This window comes from Littorina saxatilis, linkage group LG4 (genome assembly GCF_037325665.1).
Source record: "Littorina saxatilis isolate snail1 linkage group LG4, US_GU_Lsax_2.0, whole genome shotgun sequence".
In the NCBI taxonomy this organism is placed as follows: domain Eukaryota; kingdom Metazoa; phylum Mollusca; class Gastropoda; order Littorinimorpha; family Littorinidae; genus Littorina; species Littorina saxatilis.
The window spans coordinates 68,679,948-68,695,187 of NC_090248.1; the positions used below are offsets into that span (position 1 = coordinate 68,679,948).

Sequence of the window (15,240 nt, forward strand, 5' to 3'; positions counted from 1 at the left end):
TGATCATGCCAACGGAACGCTTTTCTGCATAGCTTTGGGTTTACATACACAAACTTAGACCATCTAGGCATCGACATTTACATACATTGAAATTTGAAGTGACAGCTGATTTGTTAAATGAATGGTTGAGGTTGTTGCTGACTAGTCAGACTGTCAAGTGACGTATATAGCATGCCTGCTTGTGTGTGACGAAAAATGCAAGATTTAAACATTTAGCTTGTTCGTAAAGATGAAATAGGAACACATGCAATGACACGAAGTTACAATAGAGGAGATTATTGGTCAGATCCAAGAGTTAAATTGAATATCTCTAGTCTTCAAAATGAATCATCAGTATCACGCTTTGGCAAAATTAATCATGTTGTGCTTATGACAGGGTCATCTCTGCATGTAATGACATATCTGTCTCAGTGTGAATTCCAATCATCTTGTTATTTTACTGTTGACTCATCAGTTTAAATCTGGTCTTAATCTGATTTATTTAAGTGGTTGTGTGCGTTTGGAAATATTAAGAATGGCTCAGTACGTGAAATCATGCAATACCGCAATCCTTCTTTCAGTTCTGCAACCAGTGTTCATTTGTTCGTTCTCTGCTGTTGAATACGATATGACATCCTGCATGTATGTGTAGACAGTATCAATACTTGTGTTGCTTCACAATTTCTAATTAGTTTTACGCAATTTTTGCCAGTGCAGCAACTGATTATCCATGTGTTGTGAAGCACTAGCTTATACACTGCAGGTTTGTAACCACGGGGTATATATATTTCTTTATGTGCCTTGACTAGCAGCATAAAAATATCTACTTTTTGGCAACAACATTCTTGGTGCTGTACTTCCAGCTTGCTTACATGTTATTTTTCTCATGTATGTGGGAGCGAACTTTGCTTAAATTATGTCAATGTTTGTATTTTGTATTGTTTTAAAATACAAGGAGCCTTTCAGATTTGTTTCAACTTTTGTTGGAGATTTTATGACATGTATTTGTTCAGAGTGGTCAGTTTGTTCATCTTTAAAAAAAAAGTTTGTTGACAAAGGTGAATAGCCTTGTGCATTAATTCTTTTCCTCAAGGTTCGTTCTTCATGTTTTCTCAGGCCTTTTTTTCTACCCTGTGGGATTCCCAGTCAGATGCTGTCTGATGTAGAAGTTTGCTCAGATTTTGCTTGTCATAATGTCATGTTAATATTGATGCTCTCCTGAGGTGGACATCTTTTCTGTCTTCATTCTCATTCAACTGTCGCACTTGGAGATCGGAGCCGAGGTGGACATCTTTTCTGTCTTCATTCTCATTCAACTGTCGCACTTGGAGATCGGAGCCGAGGTGCACGAGAAAGTTAGCAACTGGGTGGGAGGCAGCCGCCATGTTCAACTGGTTGAAATTGTGATTTGAAGGTTCCTGCAATCCTGGAGGATGATGTGTTCCGCGTTCTGTTTAGTTTCTCTGCATGGACACATTGTGGACTATATGACGGCAGTGCTTTCCTCTTTCAAAAGCTAGCTTGCAGCAATTTATTTTTTGAAGATCTTTGTACTTTTATTAATTTTTCTGTGCGTGTACCTCTATTCTTTTAATGCATTTTGATTTGCTTGAATGTTGTACATGTAGTGACTGTCGGACTCCATGTTAAGAATGTGTTCATGACAAGGTTTTTCTCGCAGAACAAAGCCTTTTTCGCTCAACACACAATTACTCTTAAATTTATATTAGCCCAGCATTTGTATCGTTTTCGCAATTTGTTTTCTTGAATAATTTAGCATCACATATTGATCACTGACAACTCTTATGAAGATGAAACAATCTTCCAAATGGTGCTGTTGAAATTCCTTTTCTTGTTATTACATGTACCAGAGATTTCAAATTGTGCTGATGTTTTTTTCAGATCTGTGTATTGGAGTTCTCATTTGAAGCGCGTTTTTATGAACAAATGTATTTACCATTTACGACACAAATGTTTTACATTTTTATGCCAGTTCTTGCTCATGTTATACAACAAAAAATGGTATCAAAAATCTTTATTGTGTGTTCATATTGTTGCCACTAAATATTTTGTAGTCATCAGTATCTCCAGCATATTAGACATTAGACTCGATATACAATTTGTCTTTATTGTAAATAATGGCTACTTGCTGTAAAGCTGTAAAATATTAACTGCAGACATTCCAGAAATCGTGCTGTAAAAACAAGAAGATATTGCATCTTTCAAAATTCTGCTAAATATAGCTTAATTCTAATAATAAACAGAACATAATTATATTAAAAAAATTGTTTTAACTAAGTAGAAGAAATAACAGTATACAATACAATCCAACTTTATCATCTGGGTTTTGTTTACAAACAGAAATATGAATTATCATTCTGATAACCGCATGGTCATTTCTTGGTATTGTAACACTGCAGTAACTTTTTATTCATTTGACTATCGTGTTCTTCAATTGACAAAAGGTGAATGTGAGAGTAAGCTTATCCTAAGTACAGTGGTACCTGCCATGAAAGAACACCCTTGGTAGGTACCATCTGAAAGTGGCCCTACATTGCAAGTGGCCTCTCTTAACAGGTATATTTGGTCAAGATAATAGACACAGGGAGAACAGTGCCCTTTCTTAGGAGGCATCCTTTCATCAGAGGGGCCACACATTGCAGCTACCAGTGTCGTGAAGACTTGACTCACACAAGCACAGCCCTTTGATTTCATGCTACATGTACAACCGAAGGGACTACTATTAGACACCTGTTCAGAAAATATTTAATTGCTAGGTGTATTAGCAAACACTTGGTTGTGAATTGTACTCAATTAATGAATAACGTTTACTGGCATTGTGTTGCTGGATTTCAGATGCACTGTGTTTATTTATATTCTATATTTTTTTGTATCTTAAAGCTTTTGATTTAAACTTATGTACCATGTGCTTGAATGCTGAGGATACCATGATCTATGATGACAAAATGCTCCATGTTGATACAATGCTACGTGTTCAAAAGTATCTGAATAAAGCACAGGCCCGTGACCTAAGTTGTCCTGTGAGTGTGTGTATGTGTGTGTGAGTATTTTGCAAAAATCTTGCAGTGCTTATGTCAATCACTACATAATCATATTTATGTTACATACATGTATCTATATAGAAATAAACTTGCTAAAAGATTGACCAGACAGTTTTCCTTCGTATGGAAGAATGATGGAGCTATAGTGAGTATAAGCTTGGACGGTGGTACTGGCCCTTTCAAGATCGCCCGAGGTCCAAGAAGGTCAGTTCATAAAATCAATCAATCAATCAATATGAGGCTTATATCGCGCGTATTCCATAGGTACAGTTCTAAGCGCAGGGATTTTGTTATTTTTTATTTTATTTTAATTTTTATTTTATTTTAATTTTATGCAATTTATATCGCGCACATATTCAAGGCGCAGGGATTTATTTATACCGTGTGAGATGGAATTTTTTTACACAATACATCACGCATTCACATCGGCCAGCAGATCGCAGCCATTTCGGCGCATATCCTACTTTTCACGGCCTATTATTCCAAGTCACACGGGTATTTTGGTGGACATTTTTATCTATGCCTATACAATTTTGCCAGGAAAGACCCTTTTGTCAATCGTGGGATCTTTAACGTGCACACCCCAATGTACTGTACACAAAGGGACCTCGGTTTTTCGTCTCATCCGAAAGACTAGCACTTGAACCCACCACCTAGGTTAGGAAAGGGGGGAGAAAATTGCTAACGCCCTGACCCAGGGTCGAACTCGCAACCTCTCGCTTCCGAGCGCAAGTGCGTTACCACTCGGCCACCCAGTCCTTAAGGAGTCTTAAACGGAGGTAAATGTGCAGAGGCTGTGATCATTCAATCTGAAGAAAAAAACAAGGTCTTGAAAGGGAAGAGGGGGTGGTGGTAAATTGGGGCTCTACAAGGTGGGCTCTTCAAGGTGGGCTCTTCAAGGCGGGCTCTTCAAGGTGGGCTCTTCAAGGTGGATTCACTGGTACATGCATGAGTGTATTGTGTGTGTGTGTGTGGTTGTGCCTGTTGCTCGCTTGCATGACACATCAAATCACCACACAACATCAAAAGTGAAGCACGTGCAACAACTGCAAAGGAGACAGGAAATTTATGACAAAAATTCAGCAAAACAACATTGGTGTTGCAAAGTGAGATCCAAGTCCCACTGTTGATGTTTTAATGAAGGCAATAAGCAACTTTGTTCGGGATAAGAGCATCCTTTCACTTGTACATATACCTAGAGTCACCAGCCTGGCTGCTTCCTTCACAAGCATCCTTTCACTTGCACATATACCTAGAGTCACCAGCCTGGCTGCTTCCTTCACAGTGTAGGGATGTTCTGCTAAATTAATTTCACACTGGACACCTTTGTCAACCTGGGAAATCAATTTGCCATCTAGATCGCTTCAAAATGTATCGATCGCTTCAAAATGTCAGAGCCGTCAGTTTGTTGAAGTAGATGGAACAGAAGTACAGGATGTAGGATAAACAGACCAACGCTTGGCATGCTGTGTGATTCCAGGTGTAAACACAGGCGTTTGGTATTTGTCAAAGTTGAAAGATATTGCTCCTATCCTGTGTAATTAAAGCCTGAAAAGATCTGTGGTGGTTTACTTGAAAGTTTACACTGAAGGGAACTAAGGTATACATCTTTATAACAGTCATACAAAATAAAGAAGCACCAAATACATGTACACACAGACTGTTGTTGATATGGATACATCCACAGGTTTTCTTTTAAAAGCACAATTGTAAATAAAAAACTTTAAAAAATGTTACCTCCATTTAGTTTTCAACTTTCACAACTCTACAATTAATATGCCAGCTAAACCATCTACCTCCGAAAGGGTAAGAAGACACATTCATAACAGTGCAGTGAAGTTTGACCATACATGTAATTCATTAACATATCAATTTCCCTTTTGTATGTTAACCAACATTATGCCAACATTAAAAAAAAAAAACTTCAATCAAAATATTCCACTGAAAACCATTTTCAAAAAAACAAACTAGTAAATAAATGAAAAAAGTTCTATTTGTCATCCTAATTAACCAATCAATCAACCAATGTATTAATAAGTTTACGGTCCTACCTTTCATTTTTCAGATCCTTTCCATTGCCTGTATAAATGCAATGTCTGACTATTCAAGCGGGGAAGAGGAAATACATTGAGAACTTCATTAATGTTGTAAAGTCTCAACATAAAATGATTTCCACTCTCTAGTACAATGAAAGCGCTGCCCTTCAAACCTTTCTCTAAAATTGAGATGACAAATACAGAGTTAGCTTGAATTTGTCTATGTAAACATCCATACAAAACACAGTCTCCATATATAACAAATGACAAGTATTACAGTGGTACCTGTGATGAAAGGACACCTTTGGGACCAGCCAGGTCCCTACATTGCAGGTGGCCTGTCGTCAAAGGTATACTTAGGTAAAGATGACAGAGAAAGGGACTGCAAGGTGCCCTTCACTGGGGCTGATGGGGTCTATGTCCACCAAAAGAGTGGGATTCCCTGTAGGTGAACTTCCTGTAGAGGGATTCTCTGTATACAGGGAATCCCACAATGTGGAGTTCCTGTAAGGAAGTATAGGATACCGCTCGATCTCGTGCCAAGCGCGTGACTGCTGTAAACCGATTTGAGTTACCTTAGCGTTACTTCCCCTTCCACAATGGCGGTCCCACAGGAAAATCTGTTAGAATTCCTGAATTCGCGTGCAGTATGTCGTTATTACGAGTAATTTATTTTAGCTGCGTTTTCTTTCATTTAGTTATCGGTTTAAATTTTCAAAATCAAAATTGCAAACCATACTCGTATGTTTTAAGAAATACCCCAAAAGATTAAAAAAATCAAATTCTACCGATGTCGCTCAGCATCACGTGACTTTCAGCGAGATCGGCGAAACGCTTACAGGAACTCCCACCTGTGTATACAGGTAATCCCCCTACAGGTAGTCCACCTACAGGGAATCCCACTCTTTTGGTCGACATAGACCCCAACAGCTTTACTGGGAGGTGTTCACTCATCAGACATCACTGTACTCAAATTTGAACATTTCATATGTGAAAATGACATAATAAAGGCATCATGTTTAATACAGTGAACTTCCTGCCCCCCCCCCCCCCTTTTATACCCCCCAACATGTAGAAAATCAGGTTTTAATGGATGGATTTCTAAATTTGAGGTACATGAAAATTGACAGAAGCCATGAACAGAAAATGCAAAGTCTTCAAATGGAGGAAGTCTTAAAATGGAGGGTCTTCAAAAGGGGCGAGGGGGGTTTCATTGCATCAAGCAAAAAGTTGCCAGCTGACCAGAGTTGGTTTGTACCATACATTATTAATATATATATGCAAATATGCACAACCACTAAAGCAACATAAAAAGCCCAAATTGTAAAGCTTATATATTCCCTCTCAAAGGTTATGAAAAATATCATATATGGCCCAATGTACTTTCAGCGGTCTTTGCACACATCAAATAACAACAAACAACAGCCATAGAAAAGTCACCATCATGTCTTGACAAAAGCCCACCTGGAAGTAAAACAGCCCTACCCCTGTGGAGCCAATGTATGGCACAGTGTGGTTTAGCTGTCACTGTACTCATGAACTAACCAAACAAAATATTTACAGTGGAACCCCTCTGAAAGGGTCTTAAAAAGAACAGTCTTAAAATGGGCGTAATTTCACAGAGTTTAAGAACAAAAAGTCTGAGAAAACAAGGTCTTGAAAAGGAGGGAGTCTTAAAATGGGGGTTCCACTGTAGTTCCAGAAAAGTCATCACCACCTCTTGCCTTTTCCCCACCACTCAATGAAACACCATTTCATCCCACCTCTTGCCTTTTCCCCACCACTCAATGAAACACCATTTCATCCCACCTCTTGCCTTTTCCCCACCACTCAATGAAACACCATTTCATCCCACCTCTTGCCTTTTCCCCACCACTCAATGAAACACCATTTCATCCCACCTCTTGCCTTTTCCCCACCACTCAATGAAACACCATTTCATCACCACCTCTTGCCTTTTCCCCACCATTCAATGAAACATCATTTCATCCCACCTCTTGCCTTTTCCCCACCACTCAATGAAACACCATTTCATCCCACCTATTGCCTTTTCCCCACCAGTCAATGAAACACCATTTCATCCCACCCCTGTGGAGCTCAAGTTTAAAGCAAGCCATTCTACCCAGAATAAGGCAGGAAGAGGAAGACCCGGTGTGAGTTAATCAACAATTGGGACCCTTCACATTCATGCAGGGCTCCCTCCCTCTATCCTGTCAATTTGCTCATTACTGAGAAATGTCAAAATGAGAAACCTATAAATGTGTTCAGATTTGCATCAGACACCACCATTTTGAATACAATTTTAGATATTTTTCTGGACTCCCCCCCCCCCCCCCATCTTAGAATTGTAGGGATTTTTGCTTTTCTTCAGTGGAAGCCCTATAGTCCTCTGAATAAGCTAAAAAGACAGCAATGGACTGGTCCGGGTCAAAACTTATAGTGAAGGCCCTAAGGTAATTTGGATTGACAAAGACTATGTCAGGTGAGTCATTCTACCCAGCCAAGGCACAAGCAAGCATGCCCCCCTGTCAGCGCTTTGGTGTCTGAAATTGTGTCCCTTTGCAAGTTGAACAGCCCATCTATTGTAGAGTGAGAACTGTTTTCAAGAGAGCCGAGTATAACTGCAGTGTTTCTGGGAATGGAATTCTCACTTGTTATGTCAATCAGCTGCAACAAAAATCAATTTTTTCCACTACAAACACAGCCATGATGTCTGTTAAATATCCCATCATACTACGAATAGCACTTAAAATAGACACGGGAAATCTCGCGAGCCATCTTAAAAATGAGACACTAAGCGTCGACAGCAATAATGGTGCTTTCATGCTTATGTTTCTTAAGGCGTAAGGGTCACCCAGATTGTCGGACCAAAACTGTTATTTTTTTATTCAGTCACTTGTAATCAATGAATTGGCTTGATATTTGGTAGTTTTCTTCAAAAATCATTATATTTTCAGAAAACATCAAGTTTGAATGCCTAAATTAAGTAGAACAACTGAAAAAATTATTTAGTTCGTAAAAAAATGGGCAAAATAAACCTGCAAAAATGCAAATTTTAGCATTTTTCAATGCACTCTTGGGGAAAAAGTATGTGTCCAATTGAAAAATAAATTGGCACTCATATTTAACCTTCGCCGGCACTCGTGGGTCCGTGCGGACCCAGAAGGGTGTTTGATTGCAAATATCTCTTAAACGAGTTGGAATTTTTTAATGAGCTTTTAGAAATGCCCCAGACACCTAAAAAGCTATCATCTCCTAAAAGCTCATTAAATTTCAGTGATAATTAATTAATTAATTAATGGTCAAATTTAGACTACACACGGAAGCATTCGTGGGTCCGTGCGGACCCATACTTCTCAAAGAAGGAAAAGCGTGTATACCCTTCCGAGGCACTCGTGGGGCCGTGCAGACCCATACTTCTCAAAGAAGGAGAATTGTGCAAACCCTTCCGTGGCCATGCAGACACATAATATTTTAATTGTTCCAAATACCGGAAACGGCCTGTTTTCATCGCTACATCATGGCGGAGGCAAGTGTCAGCGGCAGTTTTGCCTTGAAGGAGCTGAAAAGCGATTTCGCCAAACATGGGTAGGTTTTTCTCCCAGTATTTCATTGTTGTTTTTGGCGATGTGGGGGAGCCTCATGGTAAGCTGAACAATTCACAGATTGACAGTGATGGTAGAGCTAGGCTGGCATGCAGGCCTCGTGTGTGTATGTGTGTGCGTGTGTGTGAGGGGGGAGTGTGTGTATAGAGCGTGCTGAGAGAGAGAGAGAGAGAGAGAGAGAGAGAAGTGTGTGTCACAGTAAACTGAGACAGTCAAACTGAACAAGACAGACAGGCAGAGAAAGACATACAGGCACAGTACAGACACAACACACACACAAACATACCCCCCACACACACACATGCAGTGTTTGATCGGACAATATTTAAAAAAAAATGACAATAAATTTCAAACATTTATTTTCATCCATAGCATTTTGGGTCAAGTGCAGAAGAAGCTGTGTGTATGAGAGAGAGAAGTAGACGTGGCACAAAATGTGCTGTAGGCCTGGTGGTACACTGGATCAGCCAATGTCAAGAGCAAGATGGCACAGACAATGCGAAAACATGATACAGAAACAGTATCTGACAGGCACATTATTGTCCATCGAAGCAGGCAGTGCATTCAGCTTTCGTATGATCTGGACAGATAAATGACCTGCACCTCTGGCATCTCTGTTTCACTTTTCGGTCAACCTTCCAAAAACACATCAAACATCGTGCTCTCTTGTGCGATTTGCTGGTAGTTTCAGCAGATGTGCTGGGCTCAGGTTCTGCCTGTCTCCTTGGCAATGATCCAGAAGTTGTGCCTGATGGCTTGGGCGAGGTTCAGCCTGCCTGGCCTTTCCTGCTCTTGACGTTGGTCACTCTTTTCGAGGTGTATGTGTGGGCCATCTTGTCCAGGGCGTCGACTGCTCCCTTGGTCGAATTGTAGAACAGAATTATTTCTGGCTTGTTTTTGGGGGCGCCTGCTTCGACCACGCCCTTTTCATGCATGGAACTGAGAACCACAGTGTTTTTGTTTCTTTTCCCCTGGTAATTTACCAGGGTTGCCGTAGTGCCATAGGCAAACTCATTGCCGTGCAGTGGAAGGCCTTTCTTTGATTTGAATGGCTCAGGCAGGAATCTTTTGTTGGTTCTCACTGTGCCAACCACCGTGAGACCATTCTTGAGACAGCCTTCAGCCAGAGAAAAGTCTGTGAAGTAGTTGTCGCATGTCACGTTGTGACCACTCTTGAAAAAGGGCTGCGCCAACTGCAGGGCAGTGTTGCGTCCCAAATTGACCTGTCGGTCCTGGCCAATCGGACGGCCAAGGTAGGGGATGCCAAAGAGAGGGAAACAATTGCTGGAGTCAGCAATCCAGAATATCTTGATGCCATACCGATCAGGTTTGCTCGGCAGGTACTGCAAAAAATTGCATCTGCCCCTAAAGGGGACCAACTGCTCATCAATGGTAAGCAGGGGTCCAGCAATGTAGTGTTTACTCAGATTGTTGTTGAACTGGTCCCACATGTCCCTGAATGGGGCGAATGTATCTTTCCCTCTCCTTGCTGATCTGGTCGATTTATCATCAAATCTCAGACAAGACATGAGCGTTTTGAACCTGTTTATGGACATGCATGCTCTGACAAGACTGATCCCATCAATGGGGTCCCATACCTCACTAGTTGAAAGCATGTTTTGTTTTCTGACCCCTAAAAACAACATCAAACCAAACAGAGCCTCAATTTCAACTGAGTCGCATGCAACCCACATGTTTGGCCATTTACTGCTGCCGAACATGTTTGTGTACCGAACAGTATCAGTTATCATCTTGTCAGACACAAACAGTTTGAAAGAGTCATAAGGTTTGTGAACATGGTGTGTCCCAGGTATCTGTGTAGGTGGAGGCTTGAAAATGTTCTTGCTTTTGGTTTTCGTGGATGGCAACACAGGAGCTTTCCTCCATTTGGTGCCGTCTTTCGTTGTGTATGTGATGAGATCCTCCAACTCAGAAGGGCTGCACTCTTCTTCATCTCCTTCCAACTCCTCTTCTGTACTCACTTCATCAGGTGACTCGTCGTCAGATGACGGGGGCAGGAACTCCTCATCGCTTGTCTCGTCGTCGCCACTGTCTGGTACGTCTGCTGCAGCGCCTTCGACTGCCTGAATGGTCTCTACAGGTTCCTCTGTAAAAAAATAAAATCAGGGGCACTACAGTTAAATCCACTCTGTGCAATATAAATCACACACACACATTCACTGTATCACAAGTATGCCCCCTTCCCCAGCACCTTCACTGACCCCCCTCCCCCCCCCCCACTGCACCATACATGCACACACACACACAAGCACACCCATGTACGCACACATAAAAGTCGACACACACGAACACAATGAACTACATTTGCACACGTATGCATGCACACAAGCACACTAATATGTGTGTACATAATAATGCATGCACACACAAACAGGCACACGAGTGACACACAAGCACAGCCTCCGCCATCTTGCATTACGTTTTCTATCACCCCTCATTGTTTTGCTAGCTGTTTCTCTCTCTCTGTCTCTCTCTGTCTCTCTGTCTCTGTCTCTGTCTCTGTCTCTCTCTCTCTCTCTCTCTCTCTCTCTCTCTCTCTCTCTACTCACCATATAATTCTTCAGGATACCCTTCGACGGTGACAAGTGCGTCAAAGATGTTTGGCCTCTCCATGATGCGTCAGCTCCCGCAGTATCCGCTTCTGCTCTCGGTTGCCAAGCTACTTCCTCCAGAAACTACTTTCGGTTTACATGATTTCTGTGCACAAGCTAATTGGAAACTGAAATTCCATTACAGTGCTTAAGAGTATGGGTCCGCACGGCCCCACGAGTGCCACGGAAGGATATGCATATTTTTCTTTCTTTGAGAAGCATGGGTCCGCACGGCCCCACGAGTGCTACGGAAGGATATGCACATTTTTCCTTCTTTGAGAAGCATGGGTCCGCACGGCCCCACGAATGCTTCCGTGTGTAGTCGATAACGAGTGCCGGCGAAGGTTAAAGCATCATTACCTACAGTATGTTCTAAAAGCTTTCTGTTTTGTTGGAAATTTTGCTTTTAGTAGCATTAGCAAAGAATACTATAATTCTATATATTATTATGATATATCACACAATCAAAAAAATTCTATTTTTCTGATTATCAGCTTCATTTTAGAACAAACTATAGCCAGTCCAGTGAACATTTGATGTGCAAAGTTTCAATGGAATAGGTGAATATTTAAAAAAGTTGATCATGCAGACAGTGTAGCTGCTCTGTGATTTCGCGCGAACTTTCACCACATAAAACATGATGATTTTCTCAAAAAGTTGACTCTTTCCACAGTAGGCTCGATAATTCGCTGCGAAATTCACTTTCAATGCACGAAAGCCGCCATCTTGCCGTCAACTGTAGGGAGCAGTCGTTGTACGGTTGTTGTAAACCAGAGAGACAGGTTAGGCTTATTATTTTCCAGCAGCTCAGCGCAAATAGGATTGTTGTTATTTTAGATATTTCGGCCAGTGATTTTTAATTCCCACCAACCTACTTTGAGCACTTATTGCAAGAAAACTATGTACAGGCAAATCCAGTTAACTCACAAACGGTTAAGTCAAAAATTCGCTTAGCACACAAAGAAATTCTGGTCCGGAATTATCCCTCTTTATCTATGTGTACAAAGTACCCTGAGCTCGAAATGGGATTTCTCTTACGTAAGTCGAAAGACGGATAGCACACAACAGAAAGTCAGTCCCAAAGACAAAGTTTACTCTATATTTACTACAGCAACTCGAAACACGAAACTTGGCGTCTCACACTAGCGCATTGTGTAACCTTATTCCCTTCTTCTCTACACGGACGCCACACCGACTGGTCAGTCGGCACGCAATAAAGTATGAACTGAAGTTAGGAGGGGGCGAGAAGTAAGGAGGGGGCGAGGAGTAAGGAGAATTATCCAACTCCAAGAAAACATTCTGAAAAAGGTGGGGAAGTGGTGACAAGGCAGTGAACGCACTCACCATGCACTGACATCATACGAAAGCAGCCACACAAACACAGCACAGAGGCAGGTGTGCAGATGCTTTGTGAGAATAAGCGTTGAAAACCAGTTTGAATAAAAAAAAAAAAAACCCAGCAGATAGAGCCGCATGTCATAATCATTCTTCTTGTCTGGCTTTATTGACTGCATGCCGATCTTGTGGCAGTGACTTTTCACTCTTCAGTCGGACTGTACACAAACAGCTCTCACTCTCCCTCACTGACTACCCTAAGCCCTACAACTGATCTTTGGAAATTGTTTGGAAGAGTACACCTCTCTATTTCTCTCCAATGCTCTTCCTGCTGACTTCAGTGACACCGGACACCCCACTGAGTTTAGCCAGCTACCCCCCACCCCCCCCCCCCCCCCTCTCTCTCTCTCTCTCCCCAGCCATGTACTGTTTGGTGCTGTGGCCAGAGAGGTGTCACCGGCTAATTGAGGCCAGCTGCACCGCTGTTCACTCAGAGCAAAACTAGTTGACTGTGTCTAACTTTTGACAAAGCAACACAACTGAAGGGTTCACAGATTAGGTAACCGACTCACTGGTCAAGGCTGCAGGGAAACAAGAGTATCTTGTCAATGAAAGAGGTTACACACAGATACCCGATGCTGAGAACGGTGGCCGATTTTTCACTCTCTTTCTCGGAGGGCCTTCATCATTGCAGGGACTGCTGTAAAGAAATGCTTGCTCAGAAACTAACTCTTTTTGCATTGAAACATGCACCAGAACTGGTGGACACCATCGACAATGTCAAACATGAAATCGAAGCAGTTTACTTGAGGAAACGGTCGTCAGCAACTCAAACTTCTCTGTTTTCTTTTTTTAAGAAAATCTGAGGTGACTTTCTTTGTGGCCCCGCCCCCTCCCTCTGTAAGGACCCCCCTCCATAAGGACCGATTTTTGTCAACATTTTCAAGGTCGCTAGAGAGGGGTTCCACTGTACTATGACCAAGTCGAAATTTCGGATAGGACACAATAACAATTCGGTCCCTTCAATTTCGTCTTATCCGGATTTGCCTGTACGCTAGAGACAAAATGTAAACTGCACATGAAAATAGAGATATTTTTCTAGCTTTTGGCAACATCATAATTTAGTATATCTGAAAAACGATTTTTTCCCAAATTCTGGGTGACCCTTACGCCTTAATCTGCTTATGTCCCAGCCCAGTAATTACTCATACTGTTGGTAGAACAGATTTAGCACCCATAGCAAGACAACAATCTGCAGTGTCGTGGAACTTTAAACAAGTACATGTACGTACATTCCTGCAGCCAATTCAAATGCAGAAATGTGAACTATCTAAATAAAATCACTCATATCAAATTTCAGGGCCCTGCGGACTTTCCTCCGTTGGTTGAAAAGCGTGTCTGAGCTGCTGTGCCACGTGCGCTTGGTTCGAATCCTCTAGCGCGTTCAGAAACCCTTGAAAGGCGGTAGGTTCTTTCCTCTGCAGAATCTCTAGCAGTTTAGACACTTTGTCTTTTGAGACACTTTGCACTGTCACCATCTCCTTCTGCTGAAGAGTTAGGATCTGTTTCTCCACCAAGTGATCCAGAAGCATTGATCCATCCACATCCATATTCTGCAAGAGGAAGACCCAGTTCTGCTGGATGGCTGCCTTCTGTGTCTCATTCATTGTTGAAGCTCTGCACCCGTCTTTTTTCTCTCAAGTTTCTCGATCTTTATCACGCAGATGCAGTCACTGAACTTGCAATGTTGTACAAGTACAAACTAAACCATACCACAAATTACTCAAGATTGCAGCAAACAAACTGTCATTGATCTGTCCGTGTTTTTTGCAAGCTGATCTAAGAAAGGTAAAAATGTGATGTCCCTTGGTCTCGGATCTGCAGCTGTATTACTCTGCAGTTGTTCAAGAGTTGCTCAAATCCCTGCCTGGCACGTATGTCAATGTCTGAAAATAAGTCAATTTATCATTAAACTTGTTTTTAGTCATATATTGGAGCGCTGTTCAATTAAATCTAAATCAAATTATGAAACTGGTATCTTAAACACACACGTGTACACACACACACACACACACACATATATATGCACACACACCCCATCTGCAATACTGTGTATAACTGTCGATAAGGACAGAGCAGTGAACATTATCAGAGATTCAGACACATGCACACAACATATTATGCTAGAGAGAACTTGTCATCCAAGGTCTACTTGGTATGAATACAAGTAGAACTTCATACATCTGAAAGCATACGTCTGCTTCCAATATTTCATCTTACCCACTCAAAAGAAAAGTAACTGTAAAACGTGATATCTTCCTGAAACATACTACAAAACATGTATACCCAGTTTCTCACCACTGAAAATGACTTGAGATTTCCCCCCATCTAGTTTCAATACCGAAAGGAACCTTGTCAACCAATGTGGAAACCCGGAAATAAACCTGTGTTTGTTGGGCTTTACCTCCCCTAGTGTGAGGTTCTGCATAGGGTCATCATCCCGAGTATACTTTATTGTCAATATAACAACAACAAAATGTATACAGAAGCTTAAAGGCTTGTATTTGAGTCTGTTGGACGGATAAACTATACAGGTAAGTATAAACGTGCT

At 41.5% G+C, this 15,240-nt stretch overlaps 1 protein-coding gene across 2 annotated transcripts in view; it reads left to right on the plus strand.

Moving 5' to 3' along the window:
- Positions 1–3,145, plus strand: part of LOC138965481 (uncharacterized) — a 35,311-nt gene extending 32,166 nt beyond the window's left edge. For both annotated transcript variants that reach the window (XM_070337648.1, XM_070337649.1), the window contains one exon: positions 1–3,145. This exon is cut by the window's left edge and continues 83 nt beyond it. In XM_070337648.1, coding sequence (XP_070193749.1) covers positions 1–3 — 3 coding nt within the window. In that variant the 3' untranslated portion in view covers positions 4–3,145.
- The last annotated feature ends 12,095 nt before the right edge of the window (positions 3,146–15,240 follow it).